This window comes from Astyanax mexicanus, chromosome 9 (assembly GCF_023375975.1).
Source record: "Astyanax mexicanus isolate ESR-SI-001 chromosome 9, AstMex3_surface, whole genome shotgun sequence".
NCBI classification, from domain to species: Eukaryota; Metazoa; Chordata; class Actinopteri; order Characiformes; family Acestrorhamphidae; genus Astyanax; species Astyanax mexicanus.
In genome coordinates, this window is record NC_064416.1 from 28,094,876 (window position 1) to 28,117,293 (window position 22,418).

At 36.3% G+C, this 22,418-nt stretch overlaps 1 protein-coding gene across 1 annotated transcript in view; it reads right to left on the minus strand.

Annotated features, from left to right (window-relative positions):
- The window catches only part of slco3a1a (solute carrier organic anion transporter family member 3A1a), an 83,351-nt gene that overhangs the window by 59,891 nt on the left and 1,042 nt on the right, over nucleotides 1-22,418 (minus strand). The window contains exon 2 of the mRNA XM_007254473.4: nucleotides 3,873-4,323. Within this exon, the coding sequence (XP_007254535.3) occupies nucleotides 3,873-4,323 (451 nt within the window). The remainder of the gene's footprint in view (nucleotides 1-3,872; nucleotides 4,324-22,418) is intronic.

The window sequence follows — 22,418 nt, forward strand, 5'->3', positions numbered from 1 at the left end:
ATTTTGAACACATTAAAAGGATATTGTAATCCAGTTTAAATGGATGAATTGTAGTATATTAGGATAAAAGTCACTGGTAGTTTTTGAATGGCTACTGCTGCATTTAGGCTAGGGGTGGGAAACATATTATTATATTATTACATATTATTACAATAACAATGATGTACTGAGCAATGTGATATTATGATTCTCTAAAATACTCAACAGCATATGTGTTACTAAGGAGGATAAAAAACTCCTATGGATTTACTGGTGTCAGTTTTTGACACCATGTAGCAATATAATATACGATACGATTGAAATTATACAATATATTGCAATATTGATCAACTGTCCCAGCCCTAACTTTGACTATGGTCAAATGTATTGCAACCCATATTGCGTGTGTCAAAAATATATATATTGTCATAAAATATATTTACCATATTGTCCAGCCCTACATGACAGGCCTACATCTATTCCAACTGTTTATGTTCAGTAAGTGCAACGCACTGAACACAACACAAAAAAAAGGAAACAAAAAAAAAAAAACCTGACATCTCCAGAATGATTTAAAGCCTAATCTCACGGTCCATTTCTCTCGGGTCCTCATTGTGGACTCTACAACACATCAAACAGGGACTAAGCACTCAAGGTGTTATCTCTTTAAACACACACATCTCCTTTTCCTCATCAAAGGACAGATATGCACAGAAAGAAACTGGCCACAGCCCCACGGCTTCTCTGAAGCAGGAAAACCTGTGTGCTTTGATAAGGATTGCTGCTTTTAAAATAAGAGATAAGAGTGGATCTTATTATCTGGGAAGAGGAGCCAGCGCATCAGCCAGAACTGTCCAATTACCCCTCAAAGTCTTGCACTTGTCACCTTGGTGACTGTTAAAATCTACAAAGTGGGCGGCTGCCGTGAGCGAGCCGAAGGCGGCGGGCTACACTCTTCCCGAGCATAGTCTTAATGCGCGAGAAGCAGATCCGAGTCTAAAGCCATAAAATATCTCAGGGGAGATAAACACAGGGGATGGGTCCAGCGTTAAAAAATCATGTCCTTCCTCGCATTCTGCAGACATGGCCATGCTGTGTATGTCTGTGAAAAGATGAAAACGGACAGAACACCAGTCCCTGCATTAGTGGTTGCATAATTTCCTCCCCAGAATAGCATGGCCAATGTGTGTAAGATGAAAATGTAAAGATAAGACCGGTTGGTTGAAGAAAGAGATGGAGACTTTACCCAAAGATGTTTCATTAGAATCTGACCACCTTGTGTTAATATTTGTTAACAAAAAAACAGTTTCTACTGGTATGAGACGACCCAAACACAAATTCCCACGCCCAGCCAATGCTCAGCAAATGCATGGCCCTGCATTCTAGTCTAAACAGAGTCAAGACGAAGACCAGGACATGTCAATTCCTAATCAAGACCTTGACCAGGGCGCATTAAATCTGAGTGAAAACGAAAAGCATCACATCAAGTCTGAGACAAGACCTAAACCAGGACACATCAAGTCTGAGTCAAGACCTAGACCAGGACACATCAAGTCTGAGTCAAGACCTAAACCAGGACACATTAAGTTTGAGACAAGACCAGGACACATCAAGTCTGAGTCAAGACCCAGACCAGGACACATCAAGTCTGAGTCAAGACCAGGACACATCAAGTCTGATTCAAGACCAAGCCCAGTACACATCAAGTCTAAGTCAAGATCTAGACCAGGACACATCAGGTCTGATTCAAGACCAAGACCAGGACACATCAAGTCTGAGTCAAAACCTAAACCAGGACACATCAAGTCTGAGTCAAGACCAGGACACATCAAGTCTGATTCAAGACCAAATCCAGGACACATCAAATCTGATTCAAGACCTAGAGCAAGACACATCAAGTCTGAGACAAGACCAAATCCAGGACACATCAAGTCTGAGACAAGACCAAATCCAGGACACATCAAGTCTGATTCAAGACCAAATCAAGGACCCATCATGTCTGATTCAAGACCTAGACCAAGACACATCAAGTCTGAGACAAGACCAAATCCAGGACACATCAAGTCTAACTCAAGACCAAATCCAGGACACATCAAGTCTGAGTCAAGACCAAGACCAAATCGAGGAAACGTCAACTCAGATTCAGGACCAAGACCATGTCCAAGTCCTAATCAACAACAAGACCAGGACACATTAAGTCTGAGTAACTTTCATTGATCAAGTGTTTAAGTCAAAAACAAGACCAGGAGTTTTTTTACTATGCACGATAAACATCAATAAATAATATTTCATTACCATATATTTTGTGAATTTTAACATTAAATCATAAGTAAATATCTAAATATTATTGGAGGATGTGACCTCTTTAACGTTCAAGGAGGAAATGTCCCCAATGACTCCTGCTCGCATCATTAGACCTAAAACAATCTAAAGAACAGGCTTACACACAAAAACAGTACCTTGACTACAGAGATACTAGACACCACAGTATAAACAAATGCAATATTATCTGACTTACATTTGACCTTTTAACCAACTGTATTCAAACAACAAAATGAAAGGTGACTTCACATTTATGTTGGTTTCACATTTATTTAGCTAACTTGTCCTTAAATAGACTGATCACAACTTTAACCTCTCTTCTTTAAAATTAACAGGTTAAATAAAACAATAAATCTATTAAAAATAATAAAATAAATTAAAAAAAATGTGACTGATATAGCTCTGATATCATTGTGCATCCCTAGATTAATATTTTTTGTGTATAAAAAGTGATTCACAATTTAGATCCACAATCTATGTTAAGCAAGAGCAACGCTCTCTTAATACAAGGCTACTGAACACACGCTACATCATGAGGCTTTATAAACTCACATCATGGGATTTACACACTGTGTGCTGTTAATACTACTAACACTACATCTATTAACATAAATACAGGACAAAGCTTGCTATTTTTAACATATTGGCCAATGGCAATAGCTGCTGGTTGACTTGTTTTAAAAATAAAAAAATGATAAGACAGTGGTTGGCTCAAACTACAGTGAGGCTCTTATGAACTCCAGTACAGCTGTGTATCCCTAAGATGTATAACATTTTATAACGCTGGACAATTTTGGCTAATCAATGTGATGCAACCAGCAAATGCCAAAGTTTTATAATCTCTGTGTGGACATTACCCTAAGAACAAAAAACTCTGTTGGATTTACATAAAAAATGTATGTACATCATTTGCACATAATAAAGTTATGTTTAATGAAAATGTAGAAAGCTTGCAGAATAAGTAGTAACTTGCTCTTATAGCCTTTAACATGTACTACATTTCAGGTATACACAGCCTGGACAAGACCGGTATGCAAACAAATGGTGCCAGGTGCCAAATAGGAAATCAACTGTGTGATTTATGCATTAAGTATGCAATAAACAAAAAAGGCACTCTTAAGCCCAAACCATCAGTGGCCAATGAAATTAGTTGTGGGCATGACCATGGCATATCATATCTTCTGTGTAGAAATGTTAACACACAAAAATTAGACTGTATTTGAAAAAAAGTATCAAGAAAAGCTCATTTAGATGGTTGATCAACACTATGCATTCAGATGCAAGCGTAATTAATCTGTCATACCATTATATTTTCTCTATGTGAAAAAAACAGCCACTCAAAAGCCCTTTTTTCAGTGCAGATCTATTTTAGATCAACACTTTTATGCTGAATTCTTGATGATCATGAGCCATTAGGTAACAAAAAACTTTTTTTTTTTATCTATTTATAAATAATCACTTGATACTTATATAACCTGGATCTCAGCGTCTGTGGCTCTTGTTTAGTGCCTGAATAAAAAATCCAAAAAGCTACTAAAATCACCAGTCAGGAACAGATAAACTGCACTCACCGATATAGAGCGAGGAGTCTTTCCGCCTCACATGATCATCTATGTAGGACACGCCCAGAGGCTGCACAGGCGTGGCTCCGATCCCCAGCAGGACCTGGGCTCCGATCAGCAGGAGGTACATCATGTTGGTGTTGGTCCTGTTCCCGCACAGCTCGTCGTCCATGGTGCGAGAGGTGTTGGAGCACACGTCCCGTTCCGCTTCCCGGCGCCACGCGTCTATGATCTTGTACTCGTACTGGTTGGTAAGGAACTCGGGCAGTGCTGACAGCAGGGCCCCCAGCGCCATCACAATACCCCCACAGCCAATCAGACGCGGGCGGTGAGCTCGAGCACCGAAGTAGCTGACGAAGAGGATGAGGGCCAGGTTGCCAATCTCAAAACTGCTGGCGATCACACCCACGTCAGCGCTCTGCAGGTTGAAGCGCCGCTCCAGCGTGGTCAGAACACTCACCTACAAAATGCAAAAAAGAAATTCAATTATTTGCAAAAATGCAAATAATCATTTTCAGAAGCATCTGTGTTGTGGTTACCCCTGATATCTGGACAAATACACTGAGGTGGACAATATGGTAAAAATATTATATCACAATATTTAAAGACACCCAGACAAAATGGATCATCAGTGGCATATTCTTAAAAACTGCCACTCTATTTAAAACACAGTGATTTTTATTACATATTTGCTGTACACCTTTCAATTAAACATGGCTTATTACAATGTTTGTAATTAAAGGTACAGTTGGATCAATGCTCTTTAAATACTGATAATGTCCCCAATATGCTTAAAAAAGCCATTTTAAATATTATGCAGAATATTTAGAGCATGCATATAAACTGCAAATATAAACACAGTAAGAATACTAGTGTGGCCCATCTTTAAATGGTAGCTCCAAAAATAGGTACTTTTTTTTACAATTATGCATAGATTAAATTTAAACTATTATTAAAAAAATAATTATTATTCCAGTATCCAACAGTATTGCAGTATTCATTTATACAACAGTTTGTTACAGATGTGAGAGGGCAGCATCAGAACTGACCCACCACTCAATAACTGGTTTAACTTTACTAAACCTAGTCTAAAATTACCGGCAGCTGAATCTAATTCTGGGCAATCTGGCCCACCGATTCTGGGCCATAATTCCACATTCCATGTAGTATATGAGGCACTAGTAAATGCCAGATTTGGCCCAGGTTTGTCCCACATTTATATGTTGTATGTATATAATCATAAATAATATACCTAAGTCTTTGTAAGTTGTGGATCCCAGGTATAAGCATTCATATTGGGAAAAAAACAGCATGCTTGATAAGGTTCACAGTCAAGAAATAACCATCAAATGCCTCCACAGTGGAATTCATATTAAAGGATCCAAAAAAGAATGCAAACAGTAAATTTAGAAGAGTCAGAATTAGATCTTCTGCTGTAAAAATACAAACATATTTGATCCTGATTGGTGATCTTTCTATTTGGAGTCATTTAATTTGCAGCACAAATTAAAGTAATTATAGAATAAAGATCTGCTTTGAATTGTTTGATAGTTTCTTTCATTAAACATTTTTATAATCTGTCAAATGGAGGCCATGCCCTTTATTCTATATGCCTGTTCTGAATGAGACCAGCTCTTCTGCTTCTTTCAGATTGCTTCGTATTTTTAGGTTTAAAAGTCACACTATACTTCACTTGCTTGGCTGTAATGCAATGCTTCATAAAACATAACTGTCATTTAATGACTTCCTCTTAACAAATAAGTGCGACACAGTAAAGTATTAGTATTACTATTTATGTCATCTCAGCACAATTAATCTGTTAATTTGTTTTATATGTTCATTGGAAAATTGGATATAAAGATTACAAATATTCAGCCTTCCAAATGATGTTTTAAATACAGAAACATAACTAATGGTAATATAATGGTAAAATACATTTAATTAAATAAAAACGTTTGGTTCTGTGAAATGGGTGTGGTTTGCACCTATTTTTCTCCTTAATTACTGCTCATTAAAATAGTGCTTCTGTGTCCTCCACTCACATCCACTAGTGTTGTTTAGTCTACTTTCTAATTTAAACCACACAAGAGTCCTAATTTTAACTGCTTTTTTTTAGAGAAAGCTTAAGCATAGCAAAAGCCTAAGTTGTTTATTATGTCTGAGGGTTTGATTGTATTTTTATTGTTATGCAATCTGACCTTCCGTGACGACCCTATTGTTAAGGACTCAGAATGGATGAAAATGCACTATACGTGTGTCGTAAGCACCGTAATTAGATTGGCTGGAAAGTACAGCAGGAGGCAATGGCTAATTCTTCAGCAGCAGTGCTTTCCCTTGTGTGGAGTAAGTGACCTACGAATGTACCACAGAGCCAGTCACACGGCCCTCACACACACACACACACACACACACACCACTGAAAGCCTCTTCTTTACTACCAGCCTGTAAAACTGCTTTCTCACCTTCAGAGATGTGTGTGAAATGTTTGAATAGTAATGGCTTCAGTAAAGACAAGTGTGTATCCAGACAAGGAGGTTTTAAAGGAATTTTATAGATGTTTATTGATGTTTAGGCTAATTTAGAAATTAAAAGAACAATGCATATAAATTCAACTTTGGAAAAAAATAAGAGACCACTTAAAAATTATGAAAACCTCTGAAATATAATCAAGAGGATGATGGATGATCACAAGCCATTAAACCAAGTTTTGCACCAGGAGTGGCATAAAGTTATCCAAAAGCAGTGTGTAAGACTGGTGGAGGAGAACATGCCAAGATGCATGGAAACAAATAAATGAACAAAAAAAAATGATAAAACAAAACAGGGTAATTCCACCAAATATTGATTTCTGAACTCTTAAAACTTTATGAATATAAACTTGTGCCCTCTATCCCCCTTGAGAGTGCATCTTTCAGCCCATACAGTAAGTAGCTAGTACCCACAGCAACACAGCAGAGCTAACAAACACAGCTAACCACACAATGCAGCAAACAGTGCCGACCACATTTAACTACAATCGGCAGCAGCAGCAACACTCAGAAAGCTAAAGAAACCACGTTTTTGCCATATAGTCATTGGATCAACCTTATTCAAAAGATAACACTTTACAACTTTACAGCTAGGGGTGGAAACCCATAGTGTATTGCGAATCTAAAACAATCTGATATATCAATATTCTGCCACACCGCTATTTACAATTGTCCCTGAGGTAACACTTCATAATCATTAATCCCACCATTTCTGACATGTTAGTGAATATTATTGTTCATCAGATAGCCCTAATGCTATCTGTCTTCTTCCTCCTTAATTAAGAACTACAAATTATTTAATTAATAATTATTTAATTATTTAATGACCATTAGCAACATCTATTGCACTGCTCCGTTTACAGATAGATCCTTACCTTGTATAGTAAGTTTTTTATAGCCTTATATATTTTCTATTCTTCTGTGTTTTAATTTATGTTTGAATATGTTTCTTATTGTACTGTGTTGTTGCTGCTGGATGCCTACATTTCCTTCGGGATAAATAAAGTCAGTGGATGCACATGTATGTGGCATTTAAAGAACAGCTCAAAAACAAAACTGTGAGATTGTGAGACTGTTATTTTCCACAAAATAATAAGTAACAGTTTTGGGGAAACTATTTTGGAATCTCTTATTTTCTCGATTTCAAAGCAACTCCCATCTGCAAACAAAAACTGCAGATTCCCAAGCAGCGTGACATGGACTATGAATGCTCAATATTATCATTCTGACAATCTGAACAAGCTTCTATTCAAATGGTCACAATGAGCCACAGAAAACAGCCTCTATTCCTGCTCTGGATTATAATCAGCTGCTACTAAAACATTTAGCTTGTTCTGCACAATAAAATATTTTCTCATCTTTACAGAATAGTATATATAATGAAGCTCTATGATCAAGCACAGCTATAGGCAAGTTGCACTACACTGATCACTACAGTCACATATCTAAACTAACCCTGACTCAATTTTCTCAGCTTTTCCTGGGACAATTAAACTGAAGAGGATTCTGGAGATGCTGGTGAATCAGTTCTGCTGCTCAGACATTTGTGCTATATTTGCTGTTTCTGCTCCTGCTGAGTCCAACTGAGACTCTACTCCAGATGGCACATCTAAGAGTGAGCAGTATGATATTTCATCAGTATTGTGATGCTTATATCATTACTACAGCTATTGCTACATGATCCACTCTGATACAATGTAATGCAGTCAGTGTAAAGGTTGTATAACTTAAAATAACTCGACATACAACAGTTTATGTCTAAACCGCTGGTAACAAAAGTCAGTACGGTACAAAAGTGCCCATTTTGTACCCAAAGCATCAGTATTTTGTATATATTGTATATTTTTTCTAGCACTGTCTTATCTCCCCTGGGCATGGAGTTTATGATAGCATCACATGTTGCCACAGTTGCAAATAGAAACATAATTATATCAGTGACATAAAAAGATAATAATATTGTTCATCACAATAATTTCTGGGACAATATATTGCCCAAACAAAAACAGTTCTTGTGTCAGGCCTTGTTTTCACTACTGTATCACATAAAATACCATTTTCATTACTTTATTATATCTTTTCTGCTAAAAATGTAGGGCGTTTCTAAATACTTACCAACAATAGATACACTATATGTCCGTATATTGTGGATCCGTATATTGTCCGTATATTGTGGATCTTGTGATTAATGCATTCAATACATTCAGTAGGTTGCACCCACTGCTGACACAGATGTGCAAATTCAATCAAATCCTCACAGTAATGCTACAAAATATCTAAGAAAGACTTCCCTGGACACTAGAGACAGTTCATCCAACAAAAGCAGAATAAACTCTTTTAAATATAAACCTTTAGTGTCCCAATATTTTGGCCTAAAAGTGGAGATTTAATAATCTACCTAATATTAAAAGATAATAACAATTACTTTTTATATATTTAGCAAATATTACATATATGATTCACTGGATACACTGAATACTTGGAAGCTGAAAAAGTATTCGTAGCTTACTAATTTTTTTTAAAAGCTTTTACTTTAAAAAAGAAAGACAAAAATACATTTAGTCTACTGGATTTATGCAATGGTGAAAATGGCTAAATAATAATGCAAAAAGCCAGAAGTTTAGTATGATTCAGTTTAGGCTTTTGCCAAAATGTTAATTTTGGGTTCTCCCTATCAGAAAGTGACAAACCTCCCCTTAACTGAATTCATTCATTATTTTAGTTGACACTACTTTAAAAGCCTTGTTTTGTACTGTATATTACACACACTATGCTGAAGACAAACATCTTTCTCTTTTTTACTGTCCTATGATAGTTATGTAACTTAGAGAGATAATAAATAGCTCTTAGAATTCACAAGTAAGCCTCCACATCTGCTTTATTCAGCAAATACCAGCAGTTCAGTATTTTAGCCCTTTGGTGGCTGCTTTAAAATCCATAGGATTTTTTCCTGTCAAACAGAGCTCAGAAGATTTAACCGGTATTAGTCGGGAGAGAACTTCTGGGTGAATAACATACTAGCCCTGCCACGGAGCTTTTAGAAAACCAAGTGACCAGAAGACTCTGCAGTAAGACTTCAAATGTGCGAGAGCCCTGGCCCACCTGCTACATTTCACTGCAAGCTGTTAGCAGCAGATTTAAAGAGCTTCAGGAAAGTGTCCTAGAAAGGGCATTTGCACATTCCAATCCCTAAGCTCCAACATTAGCTTAACTCCTCAGGCCTTCCACTCAGGATCTACTGAGATGACTGTTTATAAGGAGGCAGATAAGAAACATGGCAGAAAAAATCATTACTGATGTTTCAGAGAAATAGAGTAATATGTTAATTTGCTAAGTGAAAATATATATTGCACATTTACTGCTTATTCGCTAAATTAAGGATATAACAAATATAACAAATGTAGCATACACTACCAATATGACACATATTTGAACAGTGGTTCAACATTTTTTTATACAATACAAATACAAAGTATTGTATACAACTGTAATAATGGGAGTGGGCAAAATGGAACACATATAATTTTGTAACACAAAAGTTATTTTTCTAATTTATGGTGCAGCAGCCAAAAAATGCCAATGGGTGCACATTTAAAACTATTTTATATAAATAATATAATCTGTAACATTAAAAGAAAACAACAATTATAATTAGGGAGAATGTTTAATTACAGCCTTTATATGAGGTGATATATGCACACAGTCAGCCAATATTCTTAAAATACTTACTATGTCCATGCTAGAGCATGCTTTACTCTATATTATGCAAAATCATATTGTGACATAGGGCTAGGCAAATTTATAAACCTTTGATCAACATAATCTTCTGTACAGTTATCACAAAAAATAAAGATATGAATATACTGATAATAGTAGTATATATAGCTAGTAGTCTACTGCTAACATCATCTAGTACTGCTAACATTATGTTTTTTTTGTGACACAGTGATTGAGGGAATATATTAGTCTTTCTTGAGTTGTCTGCTTCATTGTTGCTTTAATTGTTATACTGAACAATGGAAGCATCTTAATATTATACAGTGCAGGTTTCTCAGTAATAACATGATGTCCATTTAAAAAAAAGGCAAAGCAATTTATAAATGGTGAATCAGTTCTGCTGCTCAGATATTTGTGCTATATTTGCTGTTTCTGCTTCTGCTGAGTCCAACTGAGACTCTACTCCAGATGGCACATCTGAGGGTGAGCAGTATGATATTTCATCAGTATTGTGATGCTTATATCATTACTACAGCTATTGCTATATGACACTCTGATACAATGATACAATGTAATGTAATTTAGTCAGTGTACAGGCTGTATAACCTAAAATAACTCAACACACAGCAGTTAATGTCTAAACCGCTGGCAAGAAAAGTCAGTATGGTACAAAAGTGGCCATAATTTGTATATATTGTATATTTTCCAGCACTGCCTTAACTCTCCTGGGAATGGAGTTCACTAGTGCTTCACATGTTGACGATAGGACTGTCAGGATAGGAATTTTTTGTGGGCAATAAACTGTCCCAGAAATAGCGATAATCGATATTATTGTAATTTTATGACCTTTAAATGTCACTAATATAATGATAACAGAATATTATAACAAAAAAGAAATAATACCCCTTTAAATTAAAACATTATAATCATAGTTTTGGAAATAAATATTTTTTCTTCATCTACTGCAGTCCACACTGTGTGTATGGAGTCTCTGAAGTTACTGAAGCATTGTTCTGTTATTGCTGGCTAAAATACTCTTCATTGTTATATATGTGTACAAACATACAAATAAACAAAATAGACAATATTACAATATCAAATATTATTGAGGTCATGTCAATTTATTGTTTGTATTGTATTATGATAAGTTGATAATATAATTATTGTGACAGGCCTAGTTGAAGTATAAAATAGAGAGTAAATGCATAATTATATCAATGTTCTGTTTGTTGCCTATTTAAAGTAGTAATAAACCAAGATAAAGCAATGTATAAATGACAACTGATTTAACTATAATGTTGAGACCAAACAAATGATAAAATCAGTACTTATTTAAATAAAATGTTCAATAGCAATAATGACTGTCCAAAAGTGCCAATATTGTGACATGCATGATACCCAATAAATAGTTTAAGAATAAAATAAGAATTGTACATGGGTACAAATCCGTAAACAAAAGAAAAACAATGCACGTCTGTAGAGAAATGTAGCTGAGTGACTTGTGTGTGTGGGTGTGTCTGCACGTGTCTGTGTGTGCATTCTCACAGTTGCCAAGGCCAGAGACATGGCAGTGCACCAGTTCTGGAAGCGTGACGAGAGGTGAGGACATCACAGAGCTGTCCACAGCCCCATCTGCCTCTCTCTCTCTCTCTATCTCACTATCTCTCTCTGCTTCTCTCTCTCTAACTATGCCAAGTCTGTGAAACCTGTTGATGAGGGCTCAAGGCCTGCCACCTAACCAAACACAGTGCAGTACCACAGCTGGAGGCCTTCCATCTGCTTTGCCAAACTATCTTCAGCTGAGTCCAACTGAAGCTCCAGTACCTACTGTGTAAACAGATCCACCAACACTCGTCCTTCATTAACCCTCTTGTCCAACCAGTTAGCCACCCACAACAAACCAGGCAGGGCCCTGACATTGCTGAACAAAGAGCAGCCATACTGCAGCTATTCCAACTAGCTCGCTAACATATACAATGGAAAGTTAGCATTCCAGAGTGCAAAAACAAAACCAGTTTGGTTCGTCTTAGTTTAGCTTCTATAATCTTGGGCGGCTCAGGGGAATTTTTCAGCATGGTTTGTTTAATTTAGCTAAAGAGAGCAGCTGAATCAGTCCTGTCTGGAAGTGATTAGCAGCGCAGAAGGTTTTAGCCTTCAGTAAATGTACAGGTTCCTGTGGTTCCTGTAGGTGATTAGGGGTAATGTAGTATTCTGTAAGTAAATACTGTTGTGCTGTTTCTAAGCTATACAGACAGGCCTTTAGTCAGACAAATTCAAGAACAGATCACTGACCTTTTAATAAGGCTTTTCAATTGATTAATATAATAATTTATTTATGGCGACCAATCAATTCATCTTTTTTCGTGTGTATGATTATAATACCTTAACTGTGAGGAAGCATGTAATATTTCTCCTTATGTTTCAATATAAATGAAGGAAATTGAATATACATATTTTATCCTAATCACTAGATGATTAAAATGGTTATAACCTGGGGATCATAGTTAAGGTAATCACTGGTACATGTATTTTTATGTACTGTTATGCTGGCATCTAAGGCACTTTGGTTTTCTTGTGCTATAGTCCTTAAGACAAACTTATGGATCAACACATAGTCGGTTCTACATTTTTGATGTAGTTATTGGCTCGTGTAGTTAGTGATCTAGTTAGTTATTTTACTATCTACTACATATAAAAGTGTTCTTTAAATATCCATGATGTATATTCAAAACCGGATGTTTTAAATATGCATGTGTGAGTATACACATATACACATTAATAAGTGAGTCGTATGAGTATGTACAAACGCTTTTATCCTACAATGCAGGACAAAGCAAAATAGAAGGAGCTACTCATATCTGAAACAATAATCGGAAAAAAAAACTGGTAGAAAACGACAGCAGTTTTAGATGCATGTTGGCCTAGCAACACTTCATAAATTATTGTTATTACAAGCAAGCAAATACAAGCAAGGTCACACAGATCACACAGAGGTCAATTATGGTTTCCATATTTTCCATATTCCGATTCTTCCCCAAATCAACTGAATGTTCTCAGAACTAAACCACACGTGCTGACCAATGCTGCATCACCTAATATACAAAAGCAGAAATGATGATAAAAGAAAAAACTAAGTGATTCAGCACATTCTATAAGAGATAAAGAACCATATTTCACATACTTCCAGAAAACTGTGGTGGACTGGGCTAGGAGACCTGTAATCAAATCCAATATGGTCAAAGAACTGTCAGCACACATCACATCATTTCCACAGAAAGCAAATGACAGGGAATATGAGAGCTGTCAGTCAAAGTGTCTGTGTCTGTGTGTTTTATCTGACAATCTTTCAGAAGCTAAAATATAAATCGCTGGTGGCTAACATGTTTCCACGGTCCTTGCTATGAAAATATAGATCCTTTATTAACGTCTGTTTTTTTCATGATTAACATGCTAAATTCACAAAGTATGCTACACCTGGTACCTATTCTAACTGTTTTAAAAATACATTAAATCAATGAAAGAAATCCAAATTATATTCAGTGCTGGAAAAAATACATTTACCAAATCTAAAACCTCTGGAATATAATCAAGAGGACTGCATTAATTTTTTTGAACCAGGAGTGGAATAAAGTTATCCAAAAGCAGTGTGTAAGACTGGTGGAGGAGAACATGCCAAAATGCATGAAAACTGTGATGAAAAAACAGGGTTATTCCACCAAATATTAATTTCTGTTAAAACTTTATGAATATGAACTTGTTTTCTTTGCATTATTTAATGTCTGAAAGCTCTGCATCTTTTTTGTTATTTCAGCTGTTTCTCATTTTCTGTAAATAAATGCTCTTAATTACTTTTGTTTGAAATTTGGGAGAAATGTTGTCCGTAATTTATTGAAGAAAACAACAATGATCATTTTACTCAAACATATACCTATAAATAACAAAATTAGAGAAACTGATTCAGAAACAGAAGTGTTTTCTTAATATATTTTTTTTCAGAGCTGTATATCAAATGTATTCCCACCCATAACCCATACTGTTAGCAGTGATACCATTAAACAAATATACAAATCCTTATCAGGATATTTCAGGGCATAATTACAGATAAACTGAACAACAGTTCACAATCTGATGAATGATAAGTTTTATGGTAACAAGTGCTCCTCAGTGCATCTCAGGTCTAAAGGTCTGTTACTGTGAATCAGGGCTGCAGAACACATTGTTTTAGCATTGTCATTGTGAATATGGCCTGAAGCAAATGTTTGAGCGCCCTGTATGTTTAGAACTTAGTAGCATGCCTTTTCAGTTGCCTTTCGATTTAGCAATCTTTCAGGTTTAGAGGATTTTTGCTTTCTTCCTGCCAAACAGCTACTAGATCTGTGAGATTCTTGAGCAGTCTTGCTAAATCTTCCTAATTTCATTATTACTCAGCAAACTGAAGAAACAGAATACTATAAACACTTTGTAATCTTCTTATTACCCTTTTTTAACTTTAATGCTCAAAGTATTTAGCACCTGCTTAGAGGAATCCATGGCTGCTGATTGTTTGAAAAAAAGGGTTTGAGGAGTCAAGAGTTTTTACAGTGTGCTTTGAAATGTTTCAACTATGCTTTTAGTATTATTTTAAATATGATCTGTAATTATCATGTCATTGTTATCATCTGAATCTTTATCAAACAATGCATTTCAGTTTGTTGTGCATACATTTTTATACTACAACCTAGGCTGTACACTGTCAATATGTCAGTCCATACAGTTTGACCCTAGATATTGTTCATATTTCAAACTCCAGCTTATACCATTTGTTCCACAAAACAAACAATAGCCAGATCCACTGACTAAGCATTGTGGTGGCTTTGGATGTTTCGGACAGTCATCCCTGTCGGTGGTGCCAAGTTTCAGGCACATGCAAATTGAACAGGTGCAAAGTGAATGGGACGTGATGGAGCTCCATAAAATGTAATGGTCCACTGAGTGGTTTGAATTTGTTTGTACATCATGCATTTCCTCTGAAAGGGGGTATGTGTAAACAATAGCCACACATTTTCCTCTCTTTTGTGATGCATGTGCATAAAAAAACTTAACCAGTTACCTCAGTTTAACACTAACTGTTTTTTTGAGGAAGTGGTTTCACACTCAAATTGGGCAAGCACTATTTTTACCATGAGAAGAACACATACTATCCCTCACAGTATCAGGCCTCTAGTCCTAATTAGCTAAGCACAAAAGGCTGCAATTTATTCATTTATGAGCATGGCCACTATTAAATGAACTACACCAATATTTTATTTAGACAGACAATAGCAAATTAATCAAAAACAGCTTCCCATACACAGAGTGGACTGTGGCACAATATACCTCTCCTAAATTACTATTATTTAAAAGCTTATTGTCCTATAAAGGACTGTAATTAATTGTATATAATTGTGCAATTATATTGTCTGTATATCAGTAACATTATAAATTAATTAATCCATCCATAAATCCTTTGTCAATACCCGCTTTATCTGTTGGGGGGGGGGGGGGGGGGGGAGGGGGGGGGTTATGAGGGGGCTAGAGCCTATCCCACCCGGCATCATGCGGAAGGCAGTATACACCCTGGACAGGCTGTCAATAATATTACATAACCTTGAAATCGCAAATATACTGTGTATCACAATTATTTCAAGGACAATTTATGCACAATATATAGGTAAATGTTAAATGTGTTTTGAATTCAGACACTGAATTCAGATTAGAGTATGTTGATCTCTCCCATTAATAGAGATCAGAGCCTGGTCATGTGCATCTGGAAATAACTGCTGGCACCACTGCAAACATGGCCACCAAGCATGCAGACTGTACGATAAGGACTCTGTAAATAACTGCATTAAATCATACAGGAACTGAGCAGTCACATTAATGCTGCATGAACAAGTGAATAAGTAATTAATGCTCATCTGATTTAGTACTCTATTAGGAAAAATATATTTTTTGCTGTTTTTATATTTAATTTTATTGTATTAACTTTTATACATGTAGTTGTAATGTTCCTCCTTGGATTCTTAAAAAATCACTTTGCATGCACATGTAAATAGGTTTTTAAAGGCTATTTTGTTTGGTTTGTATTCTATAAAAGTGGGTTGCGACCTAATGACTATAAGAAAATGTGGGTCCCGGGCTAGGACCAGTTGAGGACCCCTGTTCTACACCACTAAAAAACATTAAAAACCTCAGAAAAGAGCTTAAGTGTCGGGCTCCGAGTGGTCTGCCACTATGATCAGGAGATCGACAGTTCGAATCCTATTCATGTAGCTTGCCATTGACTACTAGAGCCCTGAGTGGGTGGGTAGATGGCGCTCTCACCCTGTTAGGGTGATGTCGATCAGCACGAGGTGTCTGTGAGCTGATGTATCGGAACCGAGTCGTTGCCCTTTCCTCCGAGTGCGCTGTGACGCTACTCAGCAATGCTGAATCAGCAGCAGTAGGAAAAGAGACGGTGACTGACTTCACATGTATCAGAGGAGTCATGTGCTAGTCTTTACCCTCCTGGTGTTGGGGCATCACTAGTGATAAGAGAGTCCTAATGAGTGGGTTGGGTAATTGGTCGTGTAAATTGGGGAGAAAATGGGAAAAAAAACTCAAATGCTCCAGCAGTGAAATGCAATCAAATTTCTCAAATCACAGAAAAAATGTGCCAACATCTAGTGCAAAGCCTTCTCAGAAGAGCAGATGCAAACATTACGAGCTCCATGTATAATTAATAATGTTAATTTCAGAAGACGTGTTGAATGAGCACGAGTTTACAAACTGTCAAACACACAGATTATCTGTACTGTGATTCAATGTCACTGCCTACAAGATTAGGAAGGGGGTTCATTAAAATGTGCTAAAAAGTTACAGAAGAATTATATTCATATGCCAAAAGTCATGGGTCAGTAGATTAATAGGTATAGAAGTGTTTCTCTGAGGACGGCTGGTGAACGGCCACACTTGTTTGAGGTTATGAGGTGTTATCTTGTGAGTGAAGCTGAGCACTGGCCAGCAAGTTCATCGCAAATTATTGTAGTTTGTGTGAGGCCTGATAGTGGATGCCAGAGGTATGGGTCCTTTCATTTCTGAAGCTGCATAGGTATATAATATTGCTCATGTGGCTCATGTGGACCAGGAACATGGCATAGGAGGCATTACCCCTCACAGTAGACAGCTCAGTGGGTGGTAATAATAGTGACATGAATTGTCCATATAAACAGTCAAGCAACTTTTAAACAGCAGAAATCACATCTGCATTCAATGCAGGAGACTATGCACATGTACCAGACTTCAGAGCAGTGTTCTTTAGCTTTAATGAGTTGACAAAAGTCATGGGAAAGGATACTAGTTTCTGTTCCATTACTTTTTTAGCAAGTCAGTGTATTTAAAGTCCTCAGAATACCCATGAACTCTCCCCATGTAAATAGCTAGCCAGCTAAATAGCTGCCTCTATATATAGATATCTGACACAATAGTGAGAAATGACAGTAATGTCTCAGAAAGTCTATGAGTCAGACTGAGAGAGACACAGGGTGGTAGTTTGAAGGGAGGTGGTCAGAACCTGCAGCCAGAACAGATAAGAGCAGTGCTTGACGGAGATTATGACGTGATTATGATCAACACATAAGAAAAAAAACAACAGAAACAAATGAAAGAACATAATATAATAAAAATATAATAAAAACCCCGCTTAACAACCGTGCTTTCGCAAAGTTCTACCAGACCTACTTAGATCCTCTTCATCAGCGAACATAATCAAGTGAGTAAGTGAGATTTTGATGAGCAGTTTTTGATGAGCCGAAATCTACATTTCTATGGATGTTGAATCTTGTACAAATTCTGCACAGATCTGTGAAGCTAAAAGACATTTCACACCCCCAAGCGTGAAAAAAGAACACTATCAATAAGTGATCCAAAAACTGTTATAAAACTTCCTTAGAAGTAAAACTTCAGCCAATTGCCATAACCATCTGTGGACGACTTATTGGACAGAATCCATAACCTTAAGACATGGAATTATGGAAAAAAAGGGTAACAAAGGCTGTGCTGCTGTGCTTCCCATATCTCAGACCTTCCATCCACTGGGAACCAGTCCAGTTCGGAACGAATGTGCCCCTTTGAGACGTTTCTCATGATATCTTGTGGTTAAGTGGCACGGAATGGATTGAGATGGCTTCTCCAAATAAGGCCTGAGCACTTGAGTTTATTCCTGATTGTGCACCAGAGAATCGAACACACTGTAGCATTTCATGGACAGTGGATTTACCCACAGAACTGTCCCTCTGGCTCTTCTGAGAAAGACAAATGCTTTCTGTGTAAATGCTACCTTGAGGCTAAATGCTAAAAGCCTTACGAAGCAAACTGTTTGAGTTGTTAAGAGTCAGACAAGGTAACACTGTAAACTACGGGTGAGTGATATAGTAAAAATAGCGTAGAACAATATTTAAAGGTGCTTTTTTATGATAAACAATGTTTATAACATTATTTCGACCTGCAGAAAATGAGAATTTGATTATATACAGACACAAAAAAATCAAACTCAACTTATCCCAAATTATCAGATGGAGCACCATGATTCCAGAGAATATAGAGAATTCAGTTCTTTCACTGCCCAATAGCTCAGTGCTGGGGGCTTTATACCCCTCTAGCCCATGCCTGGCATTAGACATGGGGCCACTATATATTTGTATTTATATAGAGAGAGTCCTATTCTTTTAGTAGTACTTTATTTTCATGGACTAGACAAGTGAAGTGCACATATCTGTCACAGTAATGGATGCAACTTAAAGTAGTTGAATGCACTTGTACATATAGCATATTTTCAAAATGGGCTGCACTTTATTAAACTAAAAATAATTCATTCATAATGTTTAAAGGAAATGTGCAGTTGGTCAGTATTTTTTAAGCACTGATGATATCTGCACTGCAATATGCTTTAAAAAGTATATTGTGTATCATGATCTTTATCTTTATTGCAGTGTTATAAAATACTGCCACATTTCCCAGCTATAATGTAAAAAGTGCCTAACATCTTAAATGGCTTTTCTGTAGTTCTGACCAGATAAGGACATACACTACGCTCGTCTCTGAAGTCCATCGTAATCAAGTTTTGCAGCGTTGATAAGACGCCTGCCTGCCTGCGCTCCGGTTAGCAGCTCTGTCATCACTCACTCTGCCATCGACACACACATATTACTGATGATATGGGAAGTAGGTAGGCCCCATGCTTTTAGAACCAAGGATATCAGCTGTCAGTGGACAAAAGTCGAGCGAGGACATGGTTAATTTAAAGAGCGCACTGCCCTCCCTGCTGATTAGCCCTTTCCTTGAGCTTGCTTTGCTTTTTGTGCCCTATTTTCATGAGATGACTTTGCAATGCAAACTGAAAACCATCTGTCTCCTGATGTTCAAGTCGCTGCATGTTTATGGCAGGTGAGATTACAGGCAAACTACCGCAAATACACCTGCTGCAGGAGGCAAAACAGATGCACCAAAATGGAAATTCTGAGCTAATGATGGTACACTCTTAAAGGGTCCCTCAAGGTTATTTTTTTTAAAGGTAAAGCTTCTAATTAGAACTGTAAAGACTCAAATGGTTATTTTATTTTATATTGGAACGTTTTTTGTTTATTTTTTACTAAACATAGTTATTTGACTGGTTACAACAGCGGAACTCTTTTGCATCTGCATCTAACGTTTATTATATATATATATATATATATATATATATATATATATATATATATATATATATATATATATGTATATGTATATGTATACATGTATATATATATATATTATTATTATTATTTTTTTTTTTTTTTTTACAATTTCAGGAGCACCAAAAAGCTCTCAAAACAACTTATGTTAATAGTACAGTCTAAATAAAAGGTTTACATACACTACTAGTAGTACTGGTATATTATTGCCTTGTGACAACAATAGATTATACAGGAACATGTTTAAACGTATACAAGATATACCTTTATAACAAGGAAGATGAATTTAACTACTTATGCACTGACATGGTCCTTTGAGTGTTAAATGGTGTATATAGATTCACTGCACTAATGATTAAATTAGAAGTAATTATCATACATTGTGTTGTACGCACTAATCAAGAAAATACAATGACAATAAAAAAACTTCATATTGCAATATTCTGTTTTTTTATTTGATTTGCTTTTTACTGTTTTTACTTTTACTTGTTTGTTTACAACTTACATAAAAGTACTAAATATTCTGCACTTTATTTATGTGGTAGATTTTTGTTGTAGCATTTTTTTATTTTATATAACTTAACTTGGTATGTTACTGTTTAGTAAATAGTTTCTACAAAATAGATACTGAATAAAAAAGTTATACTTATTTATTAATTAATGTTCCAGTAGTATGTATTTTTTATTTTTTTATATATTTTGTCATATCATCAAGAATATCATTATAAAAAAAATACCCTGAAATATTGTCAAATTATTTTAGGGCCACATTGTCCAAGCCTAGTAATTAGTATTATTATACAGAAATATTTAACAAAATAGCAGAAGAAATTCTAGATTGAACCATGTATGCAGATGATTGTTTGAGTGTTCAGGGTACTATATGGGAACAGTGCTTTAAAAAAGCCCCTCGAAATGAACCACATATGTTAAGTGCTGATAGTAAGTATTTATAAGTAATTATAAATACAGTAAAATTAAATAAACACTGACATTTTTGCACAGTACCTCAGCATCATCTAAATATCCTTTCCCTGGGCCTAGGAGCCCAAAAGCATCTACCTATCGGAGTACTATGATAACCTTGTCTGGTAGAGAGGGAGTGAGAAGGGTTGATGGGAATTATAAATGCAGTAAAATAAAATAAAAACTGACATGTTTGCACAGTACCTCAGTATCATCTGAATATCCTGGCCCTGGGCCTAGAATCCTGCTACTACTCATCGGAGTACTGAGATGCTACCTATCGGAGGGAGTACTGAGATAACCTTGTCTGATAGAGAGAGATAATGTGTGTGTGTTGAGTGTGATGCTCGCGTTACCAGTTCAGAATTATTTTATGGTAAGATGCATATTGAATATTTGTGTGAAATACACTGAATATATTTTAGCACAGTACCGCAGTCACCTTAACATCCTGGCCCTGGGTCAAGGAGCCCAAAAGCATTTATCTATCTTAGAATTGAGAAAACCTTATCTGGTAGCAAGAGAGAGAGAGAAGGGTTGATGGAAATTTTAATACAGTAAAATAAAATAAATACTGACATTTTGGCACAGTACCCCAGTATCATCTAAATATCCTTACCCTAGGCCCAGGACCCTGGACTACCTATCAAAGTACTGAGATACTACCTATTAAAGACCTGAGATATTACCTATCAGAGTACTGAGATATCCTTGTCTGGTAAAGAGGGAACGTGTGTGTGTGTGTTTTGTGTGATGCTCGCTTTACCAGTTATGCTTTATGCTAAGATGCATATTGAATATTAGCGTGAAATATAATGACATTTTGGCACAGTATTCTGTAATTCCTTAAGGTGTCACCTTAACATCCTGGTCCTGGGCCTAAAACCCAAAAGCATCTATCTATCTTAGTACTGAGATAACCTTATCTGGTAGCAAGAGAGAGAGTGAGAAGGATTGATGGGAAATTAAAAATACAGTAAAATAAATTAAAATTCTGACATTCTGACAGTATCATCTAAATATCCTGACCCTGGTACTACCTATCAGAGAATAGAGATACTACCTATCGGAGTACTGAGATACTACCTATTAGAGTACTGATATACTACCTATTAGAGTACTGATACACTACCTACTAGAGTACTGATATACTACCTATTGGAGTACTGAGATAACCTTATCTTGTAGCAACAGAGAGAGTGGGAAGGGTTGATAGGAATGAAAAAATAGAGTAAAATTGTGATGCTCGATTTACCAGTGCAAAAATTATCTTTACGCTAAGATGCATATTAAATATTTGTGTGAAATATAATAAATATATATTATAGCACAGTACCCAAGTGTCATCTAAATATCCTGGCCTTGGGCCTAGGAGCCCAAAAGCATTTATCTATCACAGCACTAAGATAACCTTTCTGGTGTTCGTTGTGATGCTCGCTTTACCAGGTCAGAATTACCTTAGTGATAATATGCACATTAAATATCGGTGTACAGTACTGATCAGATCAGACCGAATCGAGTCATCACCGTCAGCAGCCTATTGGTACAGTTAGTTCTGTTTCTGCACTAGACTGGAATGACTGGACTGCACTGCACTGACTGGTGTGACGACGATACAT